The sequence below is a fragment of the Gopherus flavomarginatus genome, chromosome 11 (genome assembly GCF_025201925.1).
Source record: "Gopherus flavomarginatus isolate rGopFla2 chromosome 11, rGopFla2.mat.asm, whole genome shotgun sequence".
In the NCBI taxonomy this organism is placed as follows: Eukaryota; Metazoa; Chordata; order Testudines; family Testudinidae; genus Gopherus; species Gopherus flavomarginatus.
In genome coordinates this window covers 32,799,963-32,827,937 of record NC_066627.1, presented here as the reverse complement: position 1 = coordinate 32,827,937, position 27,975 = coordinate 32,799,963, and the positions used below count along the sequence as shown (strand labels likewise).

The 27,975-nt window shown below is 43.0% G+C and overlaps 2 protein-coding genes across 5 annotated transcripts in view; one reads left to right on the top strand and one right to left on the bottom strand.

Moving 5' to 3' along the window:
- Positions 1-808: 808 nt before the first annotated feature.
- On the bottom strand, positions 809-10,522 carry TOMM34 (translocase of outer mitochondrial membrane 34). Its single transcript, XM_050917456.1, has 7 exons — positions 10,336-10,522; positions 8,929-9,028; positions 6,302-6,454; positions 4,840-5,009; positions 3,880-4,027; positions 2,790-2,916; positions 809-1,961 (listed from the first exon to the last, which is right to left on the bottom strand). Exons 1-7 carry the CDS (start codon positions 10,457-10,459, stop codon positions 1,857-1,859), a joined length of 927 nt encoding a protein of 308 aa, XP_050773413.1. The 5' UTR covers positions 10,460-10,522; the 3' UTR covers positions 809-1,856.
- A 3,981-nt stretch (positions 10,523-14,503) lies between these two features.
- The window catches only part of STK4 (serine/threonine kinase 4), a 71,017-nt gene continuing 57,545 nt past the window's right edge, over positions 14,504-27,975 (top strand). For 2 of the 4 annotated variants that reach the window (XM_050917391.1, XM_050917389.1), the window contains exons 1-7: positions 14,504-14,655; positions 19,721-19,801; positions 22,798-22,926; positions 24,515-24,629; positions 25,202-25,366; positions 25,809-25,976; positions 27,093-27,230. In XM_050917391.1, the coding sequence (XP_050773348.1) occupies positions 14,624-14,655; positions 19,721-19,801; positions 22,798-22,926; positions 24,515-24,629; positions 25,202-25,366; positions 25,809-25,976; positions 27,093-27,230 (828 nt within the window). In that variant the 5' untranslated portion in view covers positions 14,504-14,623. The remainder of the gene's footprint in view (positions 14,656-19,720; positions 19,802-22,797; positions 22,927-24,514; positions 24,630-25,201; positions 25,367-25,808; positions 25,977-27,092; positions 27,231-27,975) is intronic. The other 2 variants (XM_050917390.1, XM_050917392.1) reach the window with 1 other exon arrangement.

Here is a 27,975-nt window from a genome sequence, read left to right as displayed (position 1 = left end):
ATGGCATCTTGGGTGAGATGAATGGGGTCTCTTGGACCTACGGTTTTATGCTTGCTGTAGCCATCACTGCGTGCAGCTCCTGTTTTTGAGGTTCTCTCTGCAACTACAAAGGCAAGCAGTGATTTTACAATGAAAGGTGAAGTGTTACAGCACAGCTGTGTGGCTGTGGAGTGAACAGGTCCTCAGCTAGACCCACATAAGGCAGCAGAGGGTCCCAGCCCTCTCCAAAGCTTTTTTACAACAAGGATGGATGATCTTTGTAAATGCTACATTAACACAGTGAGATCATTTTCTAATTCCTGAATTCAGCTAAGGCAGAGGTAAATAGAACCTGAAATATTGATCTGTCATAAGAGAGAGCAAGGGCATGCCACATCACCCCTACAAGGGATTAGGAGTAGAAATGAAATTAGCATATCCTTCAACTTGCATTGAGTGTACTTCAATGTAAGTAATCAATCCCTGCTTGTAGTAAATGTCCTGGAAACATATCCACAGAGGCTGTGTCAGCACTTCTGTTCTACACTGTAGCTAAACTGCAAGGCTTCTCTTCTGCCTATGCAACACTCTAACATCCTCGACATACACTAGGATAGAAGTTTGGAAAACAGCTGTGTTTTTATCAGTGCATAAAGGAGACTTCTGCAGTGACACTGCATAGCAGATGCTCCTTGACCATAAGGACAAATAAAATAGTACTTTATGATGATGAAAGGTTGAAATACTCCCTGTCCCAGCAACAATTATGGTAACATAGTACACCCAGACCCTTATGTCAAATACACAGTTCTAATAAAACACACAGCTCTAACATATGCTGGCTTTTAATAGAAGTTGCTTTGTTCATACAGTAGCTTTGCCAAATAAATCATCCTGTTACCTGTTTAGATCTCAGCATTAAAAGATAACTCATTGCCACCACTAGATGGGAAGAATCAGAGTATAACATGCTCATAAGTCTGTGATAGAGAACGGTAGTTCTTCACATCAGAGGCCTCCTGTGAGATACCACTGCACACCCCCTTACCCCTACTAGTGGTTATAGCAACTGGTCATTAAAAAACAAACAGAAGCTAAAATGTTATTTAGATAGAAAGAAGCTGTGAAGATTCAAAGCTGCTGGGACCCAAACTTCAGCAATGCATTGAAGAGAGCCCACAAATACAGTATCAAGGCAGCTTTAAATTAAATATTTGGTGGCTGTTTTTGTGAGGGATAAGAGCTATGTTGAAGCAGCTGCAAGCTTCTGATCAGTTACTCTAAACAAAAGCAGCTTTGGGCCAGTAGGCACCAGCTAAGACAGGGAACACCTGAGCCATTCTTGTTGCAGTCTCACCTCATATTTAAAGGAGTCTGGAACTGTGCTAGAGAAACCCTGCCTTTAATTTCTCATGCAGCAGCCTTTGTAAGTGGCTTGTTTAAGCAAGCAGAAGCAGTATACATAGCAGATCTGCTTCTCTCCAATCTGAGTACATATTACCACAAACTCTATTTACTGCTCTTGAAGACCTGTTCCAGTAAGAGGAGAAGCCCTAGCCCCCACACCCATCTTTGCAGACAGATTAATTTAAATAAATAATGAGTTTACAAAATTACCGTATACCAAGGAAATTAACCTGAATGCTTCTCAAAGACAGGGTCATTTAAAAAACTTTCAAAAGATCTTACAAGGAGATACCAGTTTTGATATAGATGGTACACATTAATGTACATGTAATTTGGCAGCAGAGAACTAGCTACTACTCTGCAAATCGGGATGGTAGATTTCAGAGGTGGCCCTACAGTGGCCCCTGTATCAGCATTAAAAGGAAAGCCTGTCTTCTACAGTAAAGAGCAGACAGATTTCATGCTCCTCTTTATTTTAAGTTCTTATTCAATTCTTGCAGTAGCTTCTGTGCAGCTATGTTCTTTGGTTCAATTTTCAGAAGGCTGTTAATGTCAGTCATGCTTGATTTGTAATCCTAGAAGCAAAATGCATTTTTAAGAAAACTGAAAAGGCAAACATTTTTAAAACTTGGCCTTTAAAAGCTCACACGCTGAAGGACTACCTGCCATAGCCCCTTCTACTTCACATGTGCTTCTCACAGAAGAGACTGACAACGGCATAGCTGTTTTGTAATGCACATAAATTAGGGACTAGAAAGGCACTCAGTTTATACAGGAGTTGAAGCTCATGCATTAACCTGCTCCAGTCTCACAGATATTCTAATATTACACCTAGATTACATGTCCTGCTTTAATTGATGAAATACTGCAGAACTCCACAATTAGCTGTAGTTTAAGATCTAGGCTGTTTGCCAAAACATCTCTCTAGAGCCATTTTCAGTGCCCCAAACACAGGATCGAGCTGTATCCCGGGATTTATCAGGTAACTCAAGGCATCTGATGTGAGCAAATGAGAACTCCACATAAAGGTGAAGGTAGTTGCTAATGACTTAGTAAGAACCATGATTGTAAATTTTTGGTAATACAAGCGTTGTTTCCAGAAAACCTGACTTGCAGGACAGCTATAAGAGGACAAACACCCTGATTCAGGTCTCTTTGTTCTCCCAAAGAAAGAGATCCACACATATCCATGCAGCTGTCAGCCAGTGAAATAACTAAGAATCTCCCTTCGCTATGTACCAAATCTCAGGTAGCAGATCAGTATTAGTTTTGCACAGAGGCAAGTTATAAAAGGCCTGTGGAAACTCCACAGTTGTGGATTCAAGATTCAGTGATGCTTGTGAGAACATGGCTTCTCTGTCCCAGTCCTGAAAGGGGTCTGAAACTCGTTTGCAGTTACTTACCTTTAGTTCTTTAAATGCTTGAGCTCGTCTGTAAAACGCCTTAATATTTTTAGCATCTAACTCCAGAGCTTCTGTGCAGTCTTGTATTGCTTCCTTGTACTGCTTCAGAGACAGGTAACAGAGAGCTCTGGAGCACAGACAATGGCGGTTAGAGGTTTTAGGCTTCAAGTGGTGGGCTACACCAATCCCTGCTTTGGGGCACTATATTCAGTCGTATCCAGGTCTCTTTCTTGGAAAGAGTCACTGTACAAAGCCTGCACTGACTGGGGGAGATTAAAAAGGGTTTCTCAAAACAAGGCTAGACAGCATCTCACTGTGCAGCATGTGTATACCCACAGCAGGTCTCATCTCAACCCCTGCCCAGTCACTAATTGCCCTTTAATAAAAAAACCACCTCTGTAAACTTAGAATGAAGTACTAACAATCAAGGATCTTCTCATTTCCTGAGCTCAAAACTGATTTTAGTTAAAAGGGGAGAAAAAAAGTAATTCTCCACAAATCTGCAAGAATTATTAATTTTCTTAAGAAATAGTTTTCAGTCCCCAGGTGTCACTTTAAGAATTTCTAAGGTTGCAATTTTCTATGTATACTGTCCTGGAAGGTCCTCTGTTCACTGCAGCTGCCTTCAAATACACTACAAGTAGCAAAAGTTTCAGGTAAGTCCTTACACCATTATTTGCAGGTAGTGGAGAGCAGGCACCACCAAAACCAGAAGAGTCTTAGCAGAACTAAAGATTTGAAAGGATAAAAACCTAACACTTTAAGCTCAGAATTTCCATACAGGCTCCTCAAAGCCACTTTAGAAAATAAAAGCATCTCCACTTGTAGAGCAAACATCTGTTATGAGGAGAAAATGCTTCACCTAATCTCCCCTACATGTACACAAAGCTATGTATTCTGATCAAAGAACAACACTAACAGATGTTAAAGGCAAAATTCTACCCTCATGCATGCGCCTGGCTCCCGTTCATTTAAGTGGGAGCGGTGTGTGGGTATCAGACAGCACGCTTGGGTCCAAACTCAATAAGAGTTACTGGAATTACTTAGAGTGCCCCAAAGGGGAATAGGATAATAGATGCTTGTACATTACCTGTTGGTGTAAGTTGCACATTCCTGATTACTGAGTTTTAGACTCTCGCTGTACTTTTCTATAGCTTTTTTATGGTTCCCTTTCTTCACAAGTTCATTTCCTTCTTGCTTCAAAGTTTTTGCTCTTTCAATCATAGCAGCAGTAGGCACTGGAAGTTGTATTTGAGAGAACATAGTGCTACGTAAAAATGAAAGAACTAAGCAGTCACACTTGTTAACGGCAGTGATCAATACAGTTAATAAAAAGTACTTCTTTTTTTTTTAAGTATGGAAACCTAAGCAACCACAGAAAAGCCTGAAATCTCTCAGTGAAATCTGTACTGTGGAAAGACTATCTTTGGACAGAAACCCACCTAGATATCTGAGTGCTGCCACTGGACACTATAGATTTACTGAGAATAGGGGATGGCTAAACGTGCCTGAAGGGATCAAGGCCACAGGAGGATGAGGTTGAGAATCACACACCTGGTTTTACTCTCTGAATTGTACTTAAATCAGATTAAGCTGCAATCCCATCCATTCCTCGTTCAGCAGAGTTCAAGAATCCCAAAGTGGTGGCTTGTCCGCAGCATGATACAGGATGGAATAACTAGTTTATTAGTATCTATTATATGTATTATAGTAAAGCCTACAAGTGCCAAGCAAAAATAGCACCCCAGTGGATAAACTCATTCTAAGAGACATTTTTTGCCCTAAAGAGTTTACTGTTATGGACAAATCGTGAGAGAAAGGAAGTATGATGTTATTCCCATTGTAGAGACAGGGAATTGACGTACAAAGCAGTTATGTGACTTGGCAAAGGTCACATAGGGAGTCTGTGGCAGAACCAGGAATTGAGACTTTTCCTGAGACCAAGGCCAATGCCTTAAGCACCAGACCAAGTTTAGCAGATGCCTTATACTTTACTGTCCCATCTGAGTCCCACAACTCCATGTGCCATCTAAACACGGGAAAGGCTCACCTTGTTTTTCTAGAGATCCAGTTTCAGTTGCTTTGTGTCTTGGGGCAGCCGCCTGGCTTCCTGCAGAAGGAAAGTCCCATCTTCGCTGAGCAGAAATGGGAACGGAAGGGATTGGTGGGAGCTTCTGGCGCCAGTCGAGGCCATCCTTCTCTAACAGGGCTTTTGTCATTCTGGAAGTAGAGATATAGGCTGTGAAGCTACCGAGTCTGCTGACAGAACAAGACATCTTTCCAGGACAGTACTCAGTTTCAATAGGCAGGCTCCTAACTGAGCATCTGCAGGCAAATACTGATTAACTGCTGTGCAGGCAACCCTGCTAACTGCATGTAGCTAGGAAAATGTGCCTTTAGGGTAAGAAAACTCATTTTAGTGCTTGTCATTTGAGTAGTTCAAGTATTTAATGACTTAAACCTCACATACACCCATGGTAGATATGTTTTCATTTTACAGGTGGGAAAACAGAGGCCTTGGGGTTAAATGACTTGTCCTCAAGGTCACATAGTGAGGCAGCAGCAGAGCCAGGACTAGAACCAAGACATCCTGAATCTTAGTTCCGGGTCTGAACCACAAGGCCATGCTTCTTCATGAGGAACTCTAGATATTCCGGGCAATAAGTAAATGAACAGAGGAAGTCTGTGGCTGTAATACCATTCAGAAAGGAAGCTTAAGAAAAGAAAAGACTATTCAGTTACTACAAACAGCAGTTTTTAATTTAATGGTATACACTCTTCTGCAACAAACTTCAAATGCATCTCAAACATGCTTCAGTCTTTACATATTTTCCATATTTCTTGTCCAGGGCCCCTTTTGCCAACTGCTGTCAGCTCAGGTGCTGAGGAAAGTTTCTCTCTCCCTTTGTGAAAAGCAAAGCTAGGCTCTTCATACACAAAGGGTTTCAATGAAAGGAGTCTCTTCTCAGTATTGACAACACCAAAACCAGAAAGATATGCTAGGATGGGAGCTATGAATTTACTAGAATTCACCGGTGCTGTGAAACATAAGAATATATGGAGCAGCACAGAAGCTTGGTAGTTTAGTAGAACACTGTTCATATGGACCTGCTCTTGGGAACAGAAAGGTACCAAGGAGGCTTCAGGTTGGAATGTGGCCACTTGTAATTGGTTAGTTGCCTAAAAATAAGCATTATATAAAACATGGAAAACTTGCATGGCCAAATGGAATAGTTTCCCAGCTATAATAAAGGGAAGTAGCAACTTGATGGGAACAGACATCTGTAATACTGGCAGCAAACATCACCAAAGAACTCACACCACAGAAATGGTGCTAGGCTGCGTAACAATTGGATCTATGCCATTTATGAAGCATTCCAATACACCCAACCTGCTCCTAGGCAATCGTCCCAGCTAAATGGGGCTGAGATTCGCAGAGGCAACTGAATGAGCTCTCCTGTACTTTCAAGTCTTCATTCTGATCTGTGTAACAGTATGGAGTTAGGAGTTACCTGTTGACACCATCATGTGCAGCCTGTACAGTGCAATCAACCTGTAATACAGTCTTGTAGTCCACATAGGCCAACTGGTATCTCTCCAGAGCTTCATAGGCTGCTGCCCGCCTCAGTAGTGGTTTGATTCCAAAAGGGACCAGGTCCAGTGCACTAGATCAGTGGGGAGAAAGCAACACAGTTCACTGGGCCACCTGAGCTAAATTCATCAGAAAGATAGTTAGAAGGTCAATTTTTAAAATATCAGATTCTCCCATGTGGGTACCATATCACCTGGGAGCTTGTCCAGTCTTAATCTTCTATGACCCAAATTTTCAAAGGCAGTCTTGAAATGTGTGGCTATATTTCAAACTGTGTTCACATACGGCATTGTAGGGAACAAATCCTGCAGTAGTGGGGACTTGGTGAAGTTTTCCATTTCTAATTTCTGTGATAATATAGCCAGTGGTTAAAGGAAGAAAATATTAATATTTTCTCCCAGTGACAGTCACAAAGGCCCATTTTAGTGACTAGATGTTTTTTGTTTTGTTTTTTTAAAAGGCTAACACCCATTTAGTAGGACTGTCAAGTGATTGATTTTTTTTAATTGCATCATTAATGGTGCTGTTAAACAATAATAGAATACCATTTATTTAAATATTTTTGATGTCTTCTACATTTTCAAATATATTGATTTCAATTACAACACAGAATACAAAGCATACGGTGCTCACTTTATTTTTGATTACGAATATTTGCACTGTAAAAAAAAAAATAGTATTTTTTCAATTCACCTAATACAAGTACTGTAGTGCAATCTCTAATCATGAAAGTTGAACTTACAAATGTAGAATTATCTACAAAAAAAAATCTGCATTCAAAAATAAAACAATGTAAAACTTTAGAGCCTACAAGTCCAGTCAGTCCTACTTCTTGTTCAGCCAATCGCTCATACAAACATGTTTGTTTACATTTGGAGAAGATAATGCTGTCTACTTCTTGTTTACAATGTCACCTGAAAGTGAGAACAAGCGTTTGCATGGCACTGTGGTAGCTGGCGTTGCAAGATATTTACATGCCAGATGCGCTAAAGATTGATATGTCCCTTTATGCTTCAGCCACCATTCCAGAGGACATACATCCATGCAGATGATGGGTTCTGCCTGATAACAATCCAAAGCAATGCAGACTGATAAATGTTCATTTTCATCATCTGAGTCAGATGCCACCAGCAAAGGTTGATTTTCTTTTTTGGTGGTTTGGGTTCTACAGTTTCCACATCAGAGTATTGCTCTTTTAAGCATCTGAAAGCATGCTCCACACCTCATCCCTCTCAGATTTTGGAAGGCACTTCAAAATCTTAAATCTTGGGTCCAGTGCCGTAGCTATCTTTAGAAATTTCACACTGGTATCTTCTTTGCATTTTGTCAAATCTGCAGTGAAAGTGTTCTTAAAATGAACAACATGTGCAGGGTCATCATCCAAGACTGCGATAATATGAAATGTATGGCAGAATGCAGGTAAAACAGAGACATACAATTCTCCCCAAGGAATTCAGTCACAAATTGTTTTTTTAACAAGCATCCTCAGCATGGAAGCATGTCCTCTGGAATGATGGCCAAAGCATGAAGAAGCATATGAATCTTTAGACCATCTGGCACGTAAATATCTTGTGACACCAGCTACAACAGTGCCATGTGAATGCCTGTTCTCACTTTCAGGTGACGCTGTAAACAAGAAGCAGGCAGCATTATCTCCCATAAATATAAACAAACTTTTTTCTCTTAGCGATTGGCTGAACAAGGAGGAGGACTGAGTAAAAGATATTACCTCACCCACCCTGTCTCTCCAGTATCCTGGGACCAAGATGGCTACACCATCACTTCAAACATTTTAAACTTTGCATTTCTAAGATTTATAAAGAAATCTTGACATGGCAACCACAGAATCCCATCGCACTAGCTGTAGAAGGTGGTAAGCTGTTTAAGGCAGAACCTTTGTCTTCAGAGCTGCGTGTACATGTAGCACACTATTGGTGCTATACAGACAAACTGTTGCCTAAAGGCAAGAGCATCTGGCTACTGTTTTCCTACAGAGATGGAGGGGGCAGATTAGGGTTATGTCAAGTTGCTGTGTAATCACTGCTATTTTAAACCAGAGTTATCTCAAGTTAGCTAACCCAAGTTAGCTAAGAACACTTTTTTGTGGGGCATTGAAGGCATACCTTAGATGAGCTATGTGGGCTTTTCTAGGTCTGTCTAGGATCTCATAGTCTTGGTCTTAAATTTGCGGTTTACTGAGGAGCAGGTCTCTACCATGCCATATTCCATTACAAATTTCTGTTTGGGAAAGAGGCATTTGGGGATGGAAAGTGATCAAAGTCCCTGGCCTAACTCTTTATAAATTATGAGTCAAATCTAGTTCTCAGTTACACCTGTGCATAGAGCAGAATCTGCCCCTACTTGACCCAACACAGTAAAAATATTCATAACAGAGTAGAAGACAGATCAATAAAGACTGATTAACATCCTTATGCCAGGACAGAGTATCGTCACCCAGTAACAGGGGACATATATAGCGGGTACTATATTCAATCCTATATCATTCAAAACCAACATACAGCTTTTCTCTAGACAGAAGATGCTTACGCTGAACAGTCTTTAACACAGAGGCTACAATTTCCATCCTTCAAGTAGCAGGCAGCTCGATTTGAATAGAGGACACTTGCTTCCTCAGCATTCCTCTCCCCTAAGAGCAGAGACAGAACACAAATCAAACCATGAAGTATGGAACAGTATATTCAATAGACCTTAAAGCCACCTCATTTGAAGTTTCTACTTGCTGCAAAAAGCAAGACTCCGTGTGCTGTGGATATTACAGGTACTGAAGTCACAGCTGGGGAAAGAGAACAGAGAGGCTTACTGCTCATATCACTATCAGTACCAGCAATAATACTCAGCATTTTTAATCTCCAAAGCATTAGCTAATTAATCCTCACGCCTGCTGAGAGGTAGAAAAGCATTATCATCCCTGTCCTACAGATGGAGAGAAGGAAGCAGAAAGATCAAGTCCAATGTTAGGGTCAGAGCTAGGTTTGGAGCTCAGAACTGCCTGGTTCCCAAGCCCACATATCTCTCTCACCTGTCCATAATTCAGTAATTTTGGCCTTTTCAGTGGTGCAGTAGGTAGTGACAGCATATAGTGGTAGCCAGAGTTACTGAAATACTCTGGCTTGCAGAAGTTTCAAAAAGCACTCATAACTTTATGGCAGTGCAGGTTTGGGGCCTAAAGAACTGTAGCTGTGTTCCTTTACCCTCTGTTACCAGACCAAGAGAACACACACAGGGCAATAATGTCATCCTGCATGGGTACATAAAGCTGTTCCAAGGAGGGGCATAGACTGGTGACCTGTAGGCATTTTTGTCACCTAGTCCGTTAAAGGGGCATCCATTTGCTGTCTACTATATGAAACTATTTTTAAACCACCGCGGGCATCTAAGTGGATGAAGCCCTGCTGCATCCTGGCGATTTGTATTTGAGTGGGCACTGACTGGGCTGTTGGATCACACAACAGGGATGTTCTCCCTTTGCCCTGCATCTGGTTCAAGGCCTCTACCTATGTGAGACCCCAGGGAACAGGCATGGGGCCCAGGTACCATGTGGGACGGTGTCAGGCTGCCACCACTGGAAGGACTAAGGGAAAGCAGCTCTGCACCCACAGGTGGGGGGGGAAGACAGGTTCACCCCCCCCCTCCACCGGCCAGGGTAAAGCAGTGATTTTTGGGGAGGGGAAGGTGGCTTCACACACACACACACACACCCCGCCATACCGCTGCACCAGCACCCTGGCGGGGGGCGGGGAGGCCAATTCATCTCCCGGGCCCCAAGGGGAGGCGTAGCTTGCGAGGAGGCAACTGCGCACCCGCATGCCCCGCCACTGGGCAGAACAGCTGCGCCCCCGCTCCCCAGCCCCAGCCTGGGCCCTAGACCCGCGTCACCCGCCCGCTTGCTGGTGTGCGCGGCTCACGGCCGGGCCGGGCCGGGCCGGCCGGTACCTGCCGCCTCCAGCAGCCCCAGCGCCTGGCTGTAGAGCGCGGCCGCCTGACAGTACTGGCCGCTGCGGAACTGCTCGTTCCCGGCGCGGCGCAGCTCGGAGACCCGGGCCGCCGCGGGAGCCATGGAGCGCGGAGAACAACTAATCCCGTCCGTGCGCCGCGGGCTCCGCTCCAGAGCCTTCTACGGCTTCCTGCCGGCCGGCACAGGGCGGGCCCCGCTGCGCCCTGGCCACGCCCGCTCCCCGCCTCCAGCACCTCCCGCGAGCTGGGAGCTCCGCTTCCGCGGCGGAGGGCGGGGACTGGGGGAGAGGCTGTGCTGTCAACTCACCTCGCAGCTCTCCTGACGCCCCGCTCTGCAGTTATCCCTCACCCCGCAGCTCTCCTGACCACCAGCTCCTCACTGTCAGCCCTCACCCACACCTCCCCCGACCCCCCGCTCTGCAGTTAGCCCTCACCTCGCAGCTCTCCTGACCCCCCGCTCTGCAGTTATTCCTCTCCCCGCAGCTCTCCTGACCCCCAGCTCCTCACTGTCAGTCCTCACCCACACCTCCCCGACCCCCAGCTCCGGGCTGTTACCCCTCTCCCCACAGCTCCCCCGACCAGCTCTGCAGTCACCCCTCATCCCACAGCTCCCCTGACCCCCAGCTCCTCACTGTCAGCCCTCACCCCCAGCTCCCCCGACCCCCAGCTCCGGGCTGTCACCCCTCGCCCCACATCTCCCCCGACCCCCAGCTCTGCAGTTACCCCTCAGCCCGCAGCTCCCCTGACCCCCATCTCCTCACTGTCAGCCCTCACCCACACTTCCCCCGACCCCCAGCTCCGGGCTGTCACCCTTCTCCCCATAGCTCCCCCGACCCCCAGCTCCTCACTGTCACCCCTCTCCCCACAGCTCTCCTGACCCCCAGCTCCTCACTGTCAGCCCTCACCCACACCTCCTGCGAACCCCAGTTCTGGGCTTACACCCCTCTCCCCGCAGCTCCCCTGACCCCCAGCTCTGCAGTTACCCCCTCATCCCACAGTTCCCCTGACCCCCAGCTCCTCACTGTCACCTCTCGCCCCACAGCTCCCCCTACCCCCAGCTCCGGGCTGTCACGCCTGCCCCACAGCACCCCTGATCCCCGGTTCTGCAGTCATTCCCTCATCCCACAGCTCCCCTGACCCCCAGCTCCTCACTGTCACCCCTCACCCCACAGCTCCCCCGACCCCCAGCTCCGGGCTGTCAGTCCTGCCCCACAGCTCCCCTGATCCCCGGTTCTGCAGTCACCCCCTCATCCCACAGCTCCCCTGACCCCCAGCTCCTCACTGTCACCCCTCACCCCACAGCTCCCCCGACCCCCAGCTCTGCGCTGTCACCCCTCACCCCACAGCTTCCCTGAGCCCCCTGCCTCCAGCTCACCCTGAACCTCTAGCTCCATGTCTCCCACCCCCTTACCACAGCTCCCCAGCACCCTCTGCCCCCTCACTGTAGTCCCTTGGACCCCAAAACGTATTTGCACACTCTCCACAGCCCAACACCCACCAGCCTCTTGCATCATCCCCCTGGTGCCTGATGCCCATCAGCCCCTTTGCCACCTCCCCCTTGTGCCCAGCACCCACCAACCCCCCGCTACATCCCTGTGGTGCCCAACACTCACCAGCCCTTTCACCACATCCCACCGGTGCCCAGTGCCCACCAGTCCCTTCATCACAACACCCTGGTGCCCAACACCCAGCAGCCTCTTCACCTCATCCCATGGGTGCCCAACATCCACTAGCCCTGCGCTGCATTCCTCTGGCACTCAGTGCCAACAACCCCCTTGCCAAGTCCCTGTGGATTTCAAAACCCACCAGCTCATTCATACCTGCCCCTTCAAGCCAACTAACTACCTTGCTGCAGCTCCTGGAGCCCCTCGTTCTCAAGTGTAATCATTATGCAATGGAAGTGCCCCCTCTCCGTGGCCCCTACAGCCTGTGCCACCCAGTTGTCTTGCTGCAGCCCCCTGAGGCTCAACACTCACCAGCCCCCTCCCTGCAGTCTACAGACCAAGGACTATTTGCAGAATGATTTTGAATAGTGAATAAAATTTGAACAATGTGGTGAATTCTCCATCACTTGAAATCTTTATAGCAAGACTGGCTACTTTTCTAATAGAGATGCTATAGCTCTGACAGAAATTATGGCTTGATGCAGAAATTATTGGGTGAGGTTCTTTGTGTAATGCAGGTCAGAATAGATAGTAATGATTCCTTTTGGCTTTAAAAATCTATGAATATCTTAATCTTAACTATAGCAGAGCTGGTATTCTACTATAATTGGAAATGACTGCCTAGGGAGGAGTACTGCAGAAAGTACTACAGCTCCTCATTTATGCACACACCCCATCCATGGGGCTGCCATAAACAGATAGTTAAGGGTTAATGTCTCTTTTACCTGTAAAGGGTTAACAAACAGGGACCCAAACACCTGACCAGAGGACCAATCAGGAAACAAGATACTTTCAAATCTAGGTGGAGGGAAGCCTTTGTTTGTGGGTTTTGGGTTTGTGCGTTGTTCTCTTTGGGTCCTGGACGGGACTGGAAGTGCAACCAGGTTTCTGCCTATCTCCCTGCTGCAGTCTCTTATCTATTCAGAATAGTAAGTAAGTACAAAGGCAGTTATAGTCTTTTAACTTGTTTTTTTTCATTTGCAGATGTGTACTTGCTGGAAGTAGCTTAAATTGTGTTTCTGCTGGAGAAAGCTTCTTTCTATTGTCTATAAGCTATAAAAACCCTGTATATTTACCATCTTGATTACAGAGACAAATTTTATGTTTTTCCTTCTTTATTAAAGTTTTCTTTTTTTTTTTAGAATCTAATTGATTTTTTTGGTTATGTATTGTAAGACTCCAGGGAAGGGAGTCTGCACTCACCAGGGAATTGGTGGGAGAAAGGAAAGGGAGGAGGGAAGAAAAACCTGCTCTCTGCGTTTATCTCTGTATCTCTCTCTGGGGAAGAAGGGAGGGGGACAGTAACATTCCTTTCGGTGTGGTGATTCAAGGAATTGAATCACGGTGGTCTCCTAGTGTACCCAGGGCGGGAAAGAGCTGGGAGAAAGAAAGGAGGGGGAAGGGAAAGGGTTTATTCCCCTTTGTTTTGAGACTCAAGGAATCTGGGTCTTGGGGGTCCCCAGGGAAGGGTTTGGGGGGACCAGAGGGTATCAGGCCCTGGAATTCCTGATTGGTGGCAGCGCTACAGAATCTAAGCTGGTAATTAAGCTTAGGGGAATTCATGCTAGTACCCATATTTTGGACGCTAAGGTTCAGATTTAGGAATTGTACTATGACAGGGACCACAAAGTCGTGAGTCTTCCTTGTCAACTTTGTCCTGGCACTGGCTAAGGTGGCCATCCATCACACCAGAAGGAGGAAGCTGGATGGTGGGGTGCTCTGCGACTGTGAGGCCTGTTTCTGAGCCCTTGTTGTGTCATGCCTGTGAGCAGAGGTCTTCTGGGCAGCATCCACTGACTCCTTAGACACCTTTAAGGAGCAGTGGGTGCTGTTGGGAGTTCTCTGCTCAGGCTGCCCTTCCAGTTCCCTGATTTTTAACCTATAACTCCTGTCCCCCCTTTTTCATTTGTTGTCCCGCAAATTTACTTGGGTTCAATGGCCCCTCCCCCCTGGTTAAGGGCCATTAGCTTTGGACAGGCTAAGGTCCTCTGTCCCCCAGTAGCCATAATAGGTTGGAGTGTATTCAGAAGATTGACTGAGTAGGAAAGCAGAGGGCTGGGAAACAGGGCTGCTGGGCTCTACTTCCAACTCCCAGAGCAGAGCCTGATGGGATGGGGGTGGTTCCTAGGGCAAAGACCAAGGGGTTTTTGCACCCAGACTCCCGAGTTTAGGGCCTCAAAGTGACTACATAAGACAATCAGGCTGATACCCATCCGATTGAATATTTAATATATGTAAATTAGTATGCAAAATAGGTGGCGGCGGTGGAGCTGCTGGGAAATTGCTGCTCCAGCCCTCAATACACTGCCCTGTCCTAGGGGCTGACCCCGAGCCAGCCCAGGGGGATGAGCAAGAAAGCTGCCCGCGCATCCTCGTGAGTGGGGAGGCGCGGAGCCAGTAGAAGGACCACGCCCCTGCGGCCGCGGAAGGCGGGCAGCACCTCCCTTTCTCTAAGACCATGTGACGATGACCCCGCCCCTTGTTTCCGGTGTGTAGAGAGGAGACGGAAGAGAAGCGGAAGTGGCCTTGGAAAAGCGCCGGGAGTGAGCGGCTGGAGTCATGGAAGAGTGAGCGCGCCCCCTGCCCTGCTGCTCTAGGGCGCCATGGAGACCGTGCAGCTGCGCAACCCGCGCCGGTGAGGGGCTTGTGGTGTCGGAACTAGGGGTTGGGTCATGGGAGGTTGGGGGATGAAGGAGGTTGGGTCGGTTTGTGGGAGGTGGCGGGGGTGGGTCGGTCTGTGGGAGGTTGGGGGATGAAGGAGGGTGGGTCGGTCGGTCTGTGAGAGGCTGAGGGATGGGGGGTGGATCGGTCTGTGTGGGGATGAGACTGGGTGGGTCGGGATGTGGGGAGGTGTGGGTCGGGATGTGGGGGGATGGAGGTGAGGGAGGGTGGGCTGTCTGTGGGAGGATGGGGGGTGGATCGGTCTGTGGGGGATGAGACTGGGTGGGTCGGGATGTGGGGAGATGTGGGTCGGTCTGTGGGGGGACAGGAGGGTGGGTCGGTCTGTGGGGGGATGAGGGGGTCAAGGGGGGGTTGGGTTGTCCGTGGGAGGCTGGGGGATGAGACTGGGTGGGTCGGTCTGTGGGGGGGTTCAGGGAAGGTGTGGGTCGGTCTGGGAGGCTGGGGATGAGGTGGGTGGGACGGTCTGTGGAGGGGATGAAGGGGTTGGGTCGGGATGAGGGGAAGTGTGGGTTGGTCTGTGGGTGGGTTGGGATGAGGGGAGGTGTGGGTCTGTCTGTGGGAGGCAGAGGGGATGGGGGAGTGGGTCCGTCTGGGGGGGTAGGTTGGTCTGTGGGAGGCTGCAGGGGATGAGATGGGGTGGGTTGGTCTCTGGGAGGTGGGGGAGGGAGATTTGGGGGCTGGCACTGTGGGAAATGTAAATAAAAAACCTGCCCACTGAAAGGTTAAATCCTCTAAAATCAGCCCAGGTTCGTAAGTGAGTCATCCCTTAGCTATACTATGTTTTCCCAGGGAGAGCAGGGAGCTGTGGGATGGGTGACATGGCAACCAACATCACAGGACTTTTCTCCGCAGGCTAAAAATCCCCTGAGGCACCATGTGTCACTACAGCTTCACTAATATTGGTGCATGGACCCTATTGCAGTGGGAGTGTTTGAAATTCATCGAGAAGGGATAAAAAACAACTGAAGGGAAATAAATGTAATATGTACGGAGCCCAAGTATAATAATTATGTGGATAAATGATAAAGGGCTGGGGTTATTAAATACATGTCAGGGTAATAAACTTTGCATCCATTAGGGATAGAAGAAAAAGAATTTGATGATGGAGTGGTAAATTCTAATGTTTGCTCCTAAGGTGAAGTTTACAGTGGCCAGGGCAAGGTATAGGAGTTTGTTCCTTACATATCTGTGAGAAGAGGTGTCTGTTTTGTCAAGTAGGCTGTGTGTGGTTGCATTATGGTTACAAATTTGTTATGGCAATAACCAGCACTACTGATGTGCAGCTAAAATATTGGCATCACAATTTCCAATCTTCAGTGCCGTTGTGTTTTAATAAAATACCCTCACAAATTTCCTTTTCTTAAAGAGGGATTAGATAAATTTAAGAGTAAACATGCGCTCCATCACATCTGCAATTTGTTCAGGCTAGTAATTGCATTATTTTAGGAACCTCAGTGAAACCACAAGTCATAGAAAGCTAAGAATAGGATGAAGCTGAGGGACTTCAAGACTTTTCAGTAGGTTAAATATTACACAAGAAAGATGCAACCTGGAGTAATTGCAAACTACTTAATCTAAGTGTGGCAAGCAGAACATAAAAATGGCCATACCGGGTCCATCTAGCCCAGTATTCTGTCTTCTAACAGTGGTCAATGCCATGTGCTACAGAGGGAATGAACAGAACAGGTAATCCTCAAGTAATCCATCTCCTGTTGCCCATTCCCAGGTTCTGGCAAACAGGGTTTAAAGACACCAGATCTTGAAAACAAAACCCACATGTCTTTCAGCAATGATACTGCTCTATAAGGCATCTGTCTTTGAACGTCAAAAGGGTATGTTTAACTTGTGACTATGTTCAGGACGGTAGAAGATTCAGAAGGTAGTCGTCTTGCCCTGAGGCACTTACGATCTAAATAGACAACCAAAAACACAGTGGGAGACCCAACGAAATGTTCTGTAAGTCCCTTTTAAGAATAAGCACTTAAAGCTGAAGAGGTAGGCACTTTAAAAATACCTTAGAAACAATTGTCGCACTTGTGGTGGCCGTTGCGAGTGATTGTTGTGGTAACTTTGTTTCCATTAATGTACATATCTTGTGAGATTGCACACAGCTTTATCTTTTAGGTTAGATCTGCTTGGTCCACATGTTCTTAGAATTTTTCAGTGTTCTTATGTCCATTTGTAAGATTGAGGACCTTGGACAAAAGAGGGGGAGAGATGGAGACTCACTCTAGAAGTGTCACCAATGACAACACTTTGAATGAATGAGGAGCATCAAATTGCTTTAAAAAGAAGTAGAATTGAAATCTGGAATATTAAAACATTAACTGGTTTTTGTTTTTTTGCCACTAAATTAGTTTAACAGTGGGATCAGGCTTGCAGAGAAGGGAATTTACAAAAACAACATAATCAGGCCTCCACCCTTTGAGGAAACCCTGTCAAGTTGTGGAAAAACAAATGACTCAAACCTTTTCTATTGAAAAAATGGAAGCATTAGTCTTGCACACAAGAAACCCCACCTTTTATACTAAGAGATGTCAAGTCTGCTGTCAGGTTGCTTTTTTAGTTGGTTTGGAGGGGAACTCAGACGTTTAATTGCTAATGTCTCTCCTTAATAATAAGTTGTATATCAGTAAAGGTCACTATTGCATGTCTAGTTGTCAAAAAGTGAAATTATGTTAGTTCTTTGCACTCATGGCTCTTCCATTAAATGGTCAAAATGTTTAGTTGTAGTGCAAACTAATTAGAATGATGACAAGATGTTTATTCTTAACGGCTATGCACAGAACCGTGTATACTGTTACTAATGTCCCTCAGTGTTCTTTATCTTATTTGTGTCAGGTACAGCAATGTCTGTTGGGTGTGAAGGCCAGTTATATCTTGGGATTTCAGTGAAACCTTTGAATAAAGCTGTTGCCTTCCTATCATTTCACTGCAGGCTGTACTTGAGCAATCGGAGATAGGGGATGTTTTAGAGGCATCTCTTCAATTGAATGAAGTTTCAGTTTGTCAAAATGCTATCGGTAGCTTGCAGCTGCTTCTAACGGTATATTTGAATGATGAACTGAAGAGGCAGCTTCCTTTGTTCTGTGGCGTAGATAGCAGTTGTTGTTTTTTTTAAATGATGGAGTAACATTTCTACTGTGCATTTATTATATAACTCTTTATGCAAACGTTTAACTATACTTGACCCAGATTGGAGTGTTCATGTCCATACAGTAATGCTGGTTTTATGGCTTCAACCCTCTCTAAAAATGTACACCGATTCTAAATGAATTGGCTCACTCATCATTGATTCAGAGCTTTTTAGTTAATGATTAAATAAAACTTGAATTTCTGAATTTGTTCGAAATCTGAGTATTCTGGTAGTGTCAGTAGAAACAGAAGTTAAGTTGGCTTCTAATGAACTTGTGTAGTGCTTGGATTTTCTAAAATTCTATCTTGATACTTAATGGTTGGGTCTCAGATGCTTTTTTTAGTATAGCATCTGTCCTTTAGATTTCCACATTTCACACTGCTTGGAAATGGTGACTTATATGGTGACTATGTACTGATTTTTTTTTTTCTTTCAAACAAGTAACATTCGGTTGGTTCAATGCTTATCTTTGCAGAGAAGCTAGTGACTTACTTTCAGTATTTCGCCATTTCCTGAGTCTGCTTGTTTGTAATATTTTCTTCATTTCAGGAAGCCATTGTACATAACGCATGAGTGTACTGCTTCTACTATATTGCCTTTGTATATAAACATAATAGAAAATGAGCACAGCGTGGCTTCTATTCCTGGTTTACAAAATCTTAGTCAAAACTTTTTTTTACATTTTTAATAGCCTCTGATGAGCCACCTTAGTATCACAAATACAAAATCTGTATTTGCTGTCTCGATGTTTAGTAACTGCAGCCCATAGAAGCCATCAGATATTTATTTGTAAGTTATAGGCATACACACATGCTTCATCCTTAACCTGGCTCAAGTGTGGGAATCAAAATTGACTGATAGCGAGGAATCATGCTTGTCTTCATAGCTGAGCTCTTTTGGGTTCAAATGGAGGCAATGTATCTTTCTTGTCACTTAGTGGATTGTAAAGGATAGGTTTTGAGAGCTCATGTCCTTCAGGACTGTTTGGAACCTTGTAGTGATTGTATGTAGCGTATGTTAAAGGTAACCTGCAAAGACTAACTTTGTGCTTTTCTTGCTGTTTCGTGATGAATGAGGTTTTTTTCTCTTCTTCTTCAAATTGAACGCCCATAGGAATCTTTAACAAAGGCAACTTTGCTCCTAAGTGTTTCAACTATAGGAGACTTAAGCAGTCTGACTAAAAATCACTTTCTATCTTGGTTAATGAGATTTCAGTTTTGTTGTTGTTGTTGTTTTTTATGCCATTATCCTACCAGTTCTCCAGTCATTCATAATCTTCCAAGATGTACAAAATCTGAATTTCAAATGTGAAAAATAAGCAAGAAAAAAACCTCCCCAAAACAAACCTTTTCTTTGTGCATCACAAAGCACCAAAAAAAAAAGAAAAGAGGGGAAAAAAGGCATGAACATAAATTTAATAAAATGTTAGTTTAGTACCAAGAGCCCACACAATCTTATGCCACAAGACTTCAAGCTTGTTGAAGATTTGTTCAATAAGTATAGGAGGCATGATTTTCAGATGGTGTGGAAATGATCCTGAATATATTCTCATACTACTAACTGTTTCCTGCAACTGAGAGGAAATGTAGATCTTTGTGCTTGATAAAATGCTGCCCCCCTGTAAGACTCAGACTTTTTGTAATAGTAAGAAATAGCAGTACCTGGAGGTCTGATTGTGCTAAATGCTGTTTACTTCACTCTACATCTAGTCACTGTATTTTACTCCTCAAGCAGACTAAATTTTATTTTAAGATAAAATGTATTTTTGTCAAATTGTCAGAGTTGCATGGTTTAAAATGAGTTCTGCTTAAAGTTCTGTTCTCAGAAATAACCAAATTATAGAATCTTAAACTCTTTCATTTCTACATCTTTGTATATACAGGCAGCTGAAGAAATTAGATGAAGATAGTTTGACCAAGCAACCAGAAGAAGTATTTGATGTACTGGAGAAGCTGGGAGAAGGGTAAGTGTCTTACACAATGTAAAGAATGTAAAGTTGTCCAAGAACATACACACATAATGGCTGACTGTTTGTGAAGACCTATGGGTTTGTTTTTGTTTTTTTTTAACAGAGAACTTTTTTGAGGCAGGTGGCATTTTGAATATAGTGCTTGCCATTGGAACACCTACATCTAAGCTCCGAGTTGTGTAAACACCAGTTTTAAATTGAGGAACGTTTAAATTTAAAATGCTTGAAGGGACACTGTCTGGAAATAAAATCTACATCTTTCTAGCTTAAATGTAATGTCTCTTTCGATGACAGAGCCTTAATATAAACAAAATTTTTACTAGCTGAAGCAATAAAGACTATCAAAACTGTTTTATAGACATACCTACTGCTATTTCAGTATCTCCATTCAGTGAATAGGACTGTTGGCTTTGGAGCTGCATTTTTAAGCATACTTTTTAGCAGTGACCTCATTTTGAATCAAGTAGACAGGAAGAATCAGCATTCCCACTTGAAAGTATTGGGAATCAAAAAACGTAAGTAGTTGTAAATTGTCTAACTTTTTAAAATTAATTCTTAATCCATATATTAAAACGTAGAACATAAAATTAAGTAATAGAAGAATTAAATTGTTGAGAATAAAAATGACCATTTCAATTGTTGGGCGTTACACACAGTAACCCTTTCATTTTCCTGGTTTTTAATGTACAGGCTATAGTTTGAAAACATCACCTCCTTACTGAAGTATAAAAAACAGAAATTAATTGTAAATCAAGGCGGAGAGGCAAGCAAAAGATATGTAGCACTAGAATAATGAGAATAGGAGGCATATAACCCCACAAAGTGTAGAAGGGGAAAAAAACATGCTTCCCTACTCCTAAGTGGAGAACTTGAAGAACTGTATTAATGCTGCACATTGAAAACTGAAATTAAATGTTCTCCTTTTCATCTTAGCACCTCTTGTTGGAAGTTCAGTGTGGTGTAGGGGGAAGATGCTAACTAGAAGAAACATAAAAGTTGAGGTTAGCTTGCATTCTGATACTTGGGCACTTCTTTTTAATCCTATACTGTGCCTGAATAAGATATGTTGAAAAAATCATGAGACAGACAACTTCTGTAAACTCAGTAGTCTTTCAAGATGAACCCATGAAACTGACACTGCACTTGTGCCCAGTAACAATATCTAGTTCTGGCAAAATGGATGGACTGTAAATTCTTACTAACTGTCATCCAGTTAAACAGTTAAGTGCTGTGTGAAATTCTGAAACTGCAATAACTGAATACAATGTTGAATTCTAAACCTTTGACAATGTACAAACTTATGCTGGAAAAGGTGGGGTTTTTTTTGTTTTTTTTTTCCCATCAAGATAGCTGGAACATATTTGGTCTATTTGAATTACAGTATATCAGTGGAGACAGACAACTGTGTTTTGAGACAGGAGTTAGGAATAGTTATAGTAGACACTAATGTTGGCAGAAAAGTTGGTGATAAAAAATTGAAAGCCTCAAAGTTAATTGTGTTTTTTCATTTATTTACAATTTTATAAGAAATTAAAACTTATTTATTCTAAGCCCTTCTGTCTCAAAGGACATTTCTTATTCAGATCCTCTTGTTCATTGAAGCAAGAGCTGATTTTAATTTTTGGGGTGAGAGGGTTATCCAAATACCTTGATTTTGTAGAAAAACATAATATTGGAGTGTAGGGGCAAACACATCTTATTTCTTTTTGTCTTTCTAATTTGCTTATCTTGGAACAGCTTATACAGTGTTTACTGTGTGGTGCTGTGAAATACAGAGACTTTCTTGACTATGTCTCCACCAAGCCCTGAAGATTTCTCTATTTTAGGGTCAGAACTGTCTCTTCTGAGAATCCTTGCTGCATTTAATTCATCTAGGAACAAAGCCCCTATGTTATCCTATTTTTCCTGCATCTTTGGAACAATTGTAGTGCTTTACCTCAGTCTGAGATAATCTGAACACTATCACTGTACTTCATGAATTAGATGGATAAAAGTGACGGTTTGGTTTACTTCCCTGATGCCTGCAAGTTTATTGCATCCACAATAACTCTTGAGAAATGAATGGATGTGATGGCATTATAGGAAATCGTTGCTGTCCCTTGTTTGTAAATGGATGAAAACATAATTTTAAGCATGCAAAATATGAAAGTCTATACCATGTGCCTATATATATAAAAGTATATAGTATTGTCCAAGATGGTCTAAAGCTCTGGGATGAGGACTGTGGTTGACAGCTTCACTCCTCTGGCACAATGGAACTCTCAACAATAAGGATAAAATTCGTTGTGTGGGAAATAGAACTTTCTCAGGAGCTGGTCCAAGACACTGGAATGATCTAGCCCAGACACCAAGGACCATCATAAACCTCACCACCTTCCGTTCCAAGTTCAAGGCTAACTTTGTTCACTTTGCCTTCTCCAGCATAAACATATATCAACAGATGTATCTTATATTCGAACAAACAGACAGAAAAATCTACCAAAAGAAGACACTCCACTGCACATGTTTCTCCCTTTGGAGAGAGGATGAGAGAACAAACAAGTGCCAAATGTATAGTCATGTTGTTCAGTTACTATGGTGATGAGCATGATATAAAAACCTATATAGACCAGTTTTTAGTGCACCTCAGTTAGATATATATTGAAAATAGTTTAGAGAAATGAGTTTGCTGGAGTTTGGGTAAAAAGATATTTTTAAGGTTATTGGGAATGTGGTGATTAGCATCTTTCCTATGTATTTCTCATTGTTACTATAGCCCCAGGAGCCTGTAGATTAAATGAATTTTTGCAAATACTCCTGTTTTATTATGTCTAAGTTGTATGTGGTGTTCAAAAAATCAACGATTAAGATATTTGTAGCAGGAGAAGTCATTAAACAGTGTTCCTTTTTTTCCAGATCATGATGCACCTCTGAATGTAAACCAAAAAGTGTGCCAGTTTTTAACCTGTTGTATTGCTTGTATTTAGTATTTCACATTTTGATTGGTACAGATCCTATGGCAGCGTATTCAAAGCTATTCATAAAGAAACGGGTCAAGTTGTTGCAATTAAACAGGTTCCTGTTGAGTCTGACCTGCAGGAAATCATAAAAGAAATATCCATAATGCAGCAGTGTGACAGGTAAGTGCCTGCAATGAATCCCACCTGCAACCCCTTAAGAAAAGTATTGCATGTGATTTGCTTAGTAGCTGAATCTAGGAAACACTGTGTTAAACACGTCTCAGAAGTGAGACTAGCTGTTGCACTGTCTGAGGTGGACTAGTCAACATTTATCAAAGAAACATGATTTACAGTGAGTTTTTAAAAATGGTTTTAAACTGGCCTCTCCTCTGTCTAGTTTAATAGACTGTATAAATTTGTTTACAATAAGTGCTATTTGGAAAACGGAAGGAGCAGGCGATGTATGCATGATTTCTCTCTCTCTCTCTCTCTCTCTCTCTCTCTCCCCCCTCACCCCCCACCTTAGCGTGCCTCCACCTGAGTTCCACTTGTGTGTTTCACTTTGCATATGCACAGGCTAGTGTGCTGTCTGCAAAGGTGACAGAATTTGCAGAGCCATCACTAGTCTGTGCAGATTTTAGTGCATTAAAATACACGACTAAGTCAGCGGATACTCAAAATTACTCTTGCACAAGTGAGGTAGTTGTGTTATGGAAGTCAGGCCCTGTGTATCTCACTGATTTCACTCATTTCCTTTGGGAAAACTGTCAGAGCAGAAAAGCTTATGAAGAGATCACTTACACAACTGCCCTCCTGCCACAAAAGTGTTTCCCTTGGATAAATACTTAAAAGCCACAGACTATTTCTAAATCCTTACTTATTTTAGTGTTAAGCCTCTATCTAGTCTGACTGCAACTGCACGCAAGCAAAAAAGCTTAACATGAATGAGATTTTCAGTATTAAAATGTGGACACACTGATTTGTAATTCTGCCGAGTACACTTCTACAGCTGTTCCCTTTTCCTTGTGGTGATTGTTGTTTGACAAAACAAAATGTAACCTTTTTAGAACCTGTTCATAAAGTATTCTGTGAATTTATAAAATTCATTAGGCTTCTTTGAGTGTTTTTGTTTTTAAAAGAGAGAGTATAAGACCTAAAATGGGACCTTCCATTCTGCTCAACTGCTCACCACTTGTGAGCGCTAGGGATAGTGAATCATGGAAGAACTCTGTTCTCTGCGCAAACTTTCTGGGAGACTCCTACATGGTGACTAACTCTTCTGATATCAAAATTTAAATTCTTACATGAGAGATTCATAGAGCAGAGAGAATTTATTTTTGGTCCTTTTATAACTGTTCCATTTTTGACAGCCTTTGGCTTCTTTCTAAAGGACAGAGGGTCATCCTTATGATCTGATACATTAATATAGAGTAGGTTATTGCTTCTTGGGCAGCCAGGCGGCAACTGTAGATAAGATAAACTGTAAAGACCTAACTCTTATTAGTTTAGTAAAATGCTCATGTCTCAGAACTAAATTGCAGAACTGGGAAGAATGGTTGTTACGGTATTTAAGAGGAAATCCCCAAATGGAGGATATGAGCATTTCCTGCAAACTCTTAACCTTGTAATATATTCAGCCTTAAGTCTGGGATCCCAAGTCTGACCCTGAACTCTTAGCATCTTTTTTGGCTGTGCTTTATATTGTGCTCCTATTTATAAAATTGCTTTCATTAACACCATCTGACTCTTTTTCTCTAATTTTCCATAGTCCCCATGTAGTCAAGTATTATGGCAGCTATTTTAAGAACACGGACCTGTGGATAGTCATGGAGTACTGTGGAGCTGGATCTGTGTCTGATATTATTCGATTACGAAATAAAACAGTATGTCCTTTCCCCTTACAATCCATATTTATACAATGTCAAGCTTTAAGTATCTAGTCTAAATAGTACATATTTTATATTATACTAAGTAGCTTTGTAGTAGTCTATGCATAGTTCTTTGGCCTGATTTTTTCAGAGCATCTAGAGCTCTCATTAGCTATCCTGTGAGCTGCAAGTGCCCAGCACTCCTGGAAACCAAGATGTTTAACTAGGTAGCTAACTTGATCATTCAAGATAATGTAATTGCAGTTTGAGTAAGTTTTCTGATTAAAATGATCTGTATGTCTGGAAAAAATGGAATCCTGATTTTCAGTGTTGGGCTTTTTATAGCTGATCATGTGTAGTTACATTGGTGGTGTAATATCAAGTTACCCGTGAAAGGGCCATGCACACACACTACATGAAGGGAGACCAAGTAAACCAGCTGTACTGTGCATAGATAATACTGCATCTTGGTAACTGAAACTGCATAGAATTTTCTGCTAGTTGGTATGGGAGTCTTGTATTTGTATTTCAAGGAAATGTCGGTCTTCGGCATAAGATACCAATCTAACTGCTTTTTCTTTCTTTAGTTGACAGAAGAGGAAATAGCTACAATAGTACAAGCAACCCTCAAAGGACTAGAATATCTGCATTTTATGAGGAAAATACACAGAGATATCAAAGCTGGAAATATATTACTAAATACGGAAGGACATGCTAAACTTGCAGATTTTGGGGTAGCAGGCCAACTTACAGTGAGTAAAATTGTTACTTTGGTTGTGTATGTAGAAATTTCTCATTCAGCCTGCAGGTAGAAGTGAAACACTTACTGGAGAGATTATACTAAATTCAGTTGTTGATAGCACTTCCATGAATGCAGTGCACATGCACTACAGTGGGGCCCAGAGGAGGGAGAGGCGGCAGGCTGACACTCTCGGTGCTTTAGTTCTGTGAACAAGAAAACCAAACAGTTGTGTGTAGTAGCACATACTGTAGTAACACCTACTGTCTTCTACTGAGTCCCCACACAGTTCTGCCAATGCATCTCAAGCCTGATGTGCAAAATTCCTTATTTCAGTCTTACTGAGTAACTTTTGTGTATAATCTTTAGGGACAGTGTTATTTATTAGTTGGCAAACTTGTTTCTTCTGCTTGCCAAATAGTCTGTTCTTCTGCCCCACCCCCCTTCCATTTTAGGATACCATGGCAAAACGGAACACAGTTATAGGAACCCCATTTTGGATGGCTCCAGAAGTGATCCAAGAAATAGGGTATAACTGTGTAGCAGATATCTGGTCACTGGGTATCACTTCAATAGAAATGGCTGAAGGAAAACCACCATATGCGGATATTCATCCAATGAGGGTAAGGACTGAGGCGTCTTCAAATATAACTCTCTCACAGAATGCAGGTAGCCTCTGTTGGCAGTTAGCTGATTAAACATTTTACAAGATGCTATCTAGCTTTTTAACTTAGAAAAAATGAGCAAGCTTTCTCTCATTTTTTTTAACCTGTGCTTTTTAATATTTAGTAAAATGAGAAAAAAAATCTTCAAAGGAAAATCTGCCAACTTGATTCTTTTGTGTCAAGCATGTGAAATTACCAGATTTGTTCAGAATGTGTGCTTGCAAATGGGGTAATCTTGAGTTTGATCCAAAGTGATTTTTTTTTTTTTTTTTTGTCACAGCCACCAGTAAACACAGTTTTTCATGGTCATCATCATCATCATCATAGCTTATTGGTCCAAAATATCAGCCAAGATCTGGTGTTATCACTTATCTTGAATAGTTCCTCGGGAGTACAGCACGTTGCTAGAGGCATTGTGTCAGTCGGTGCTCTAGTCTTTGCTTAGGGTCTCCACATTCACCTGTGGGGAGTCCATTCCTCCACTTCCACTTGGTCATATTGTTTCCAGTCTTTTGTCATCCTAATTCTCACTAGATTTAGAGTACACCAGTGTTTTTGTTCGAGGTCAGTTCCTGTAAGGAGATGTTCTGAAGGAACCAGGTTCTCCAAGATCATTGGGAATTCCCACCATTTTGTTACTCCATCGCTTTCCACTGTGGTATTTTGGGTAAGGGATTTTTCAGAGGCAAAGCTCTTTTGGGAGTTCCACCTCTTGAGTGATGGAATGTGTCCATACAGTGAGTATCCTGTATTATGCACCTGTTTTTCTCTTTCCTTTTTCGTAAAGGACTTTTAATGGTTTAAAATGACAAATGTCACCCTCTATGCAAAATAATGGCTTTGCCATAGGAGGAAACGCCGGTGCGGTGTACAAATCTCTTGTTCTCTTCGGGGAAGAATGTACATAGCATTGGCATACGGACTTGAGAAGCCACAGAGGGTTTTGGTACATGAATAACTTTGCAAGTGTCTGTCCCTATGCTTTGATTAAATGTTTGTCTGTTCTGTGTTTTTTATCTTAAAGATTTCCAAACTCGAACACTAGAACAATACTTATTTTATTTTTATTGTCAGGCAATTTTCATGATTCCTACAAACCCTCCTCCGACATTCCGGAAGCCAGAACTCTGGTCAGACAACTTCACAGACTTCGTAAAACAGTGTCTTGTGAAAAGTCCTGAACAAAGAGCCACTGCCACACAACTTCTCCAGGTCTGGTATTTGTTACCTGGGATGCTCTCAGAGGGTATCAGAGGGAGTTCTTAACTAAACAAACCGCAGTGCAGGCAATGAGTATTTGTGCAATTTGAGATGTTGGTTTCCCTTCATGCTTCCCCTGTACAACTTGTACAGTGTAAGATCAAGTTGTGTGAGGTTTTTAAACCTTTTGTTTCTTCCTGCTTTCTATTCCCATACTCATACACACTTTGTGCCCCCGGGCTTTTGTCAGTGTTTCAAGATTTTGAGAGCGAAATCCTGGCACTTAACTATTAAGCAATACAGTTTATCCCTTAACTGACCCTATGCTTAGAGAAGAGCCATATCTGATTATGTTAATGTTAACGTCCTCCATTTCCTAGCTATCCCAACTATTGCCTCTAGTTGTTCGGTGACCTCAGAGGCTACTACTCACAGAGATACAAGCAAAGCTAGTCAATTTCTAAAGCTCTCTCTGGGTTTTAATAACTAACCTTCCTTTACTGTCTTTGAGCTGATGGAGGTTACCTGCCCTCTGCATCATGTTAGGGGAGCCCCAGTTCTTTCCTCTAAAGTACCTTTTCCTTTCCCTGACAGAGGTGCATCTTGGTTTCTGAAGCATTGTCCAGGGATTATCTCTGTGGCTTTTCAGTTAATCCTTAGAATGTCAGAAACAGAAGGCAAATAACGAAGGCAGACTGTTGGCCTATTACTGGGAAGCAATAACCATAGTGTTATCTTAGGTGTTATGAATTACTTC

What these genes read in the sequence shown, in the direction of transcription:
- TOMM34 (XM_050917456.1), bottom strand. Translation starts at nt 10,459, where the DNA reads ATGGCTCCCGCGGCGGCCCGGGTCTCCGAGCTGCGCCGCGCCGGGAAC. An exon ending in GGGGCTGCTGGAGGCGGCAG is followed by an intron (nt 9,029 to 10,335) that starts GTACCGGCCGGC and finishes CTCTGCTCTTAG; the next exon opens with GGGAGAGGAATGCTGAGGAA. An exon ending in TGGATCTCTAGAAAAACAAG is followed by an intron (nt 4,028 to 4,839) that starts GTGAGCCTTTCC and finishes TACAACTTCCAG; the next exon opens with TGCCTACTGCTGCTATGATT.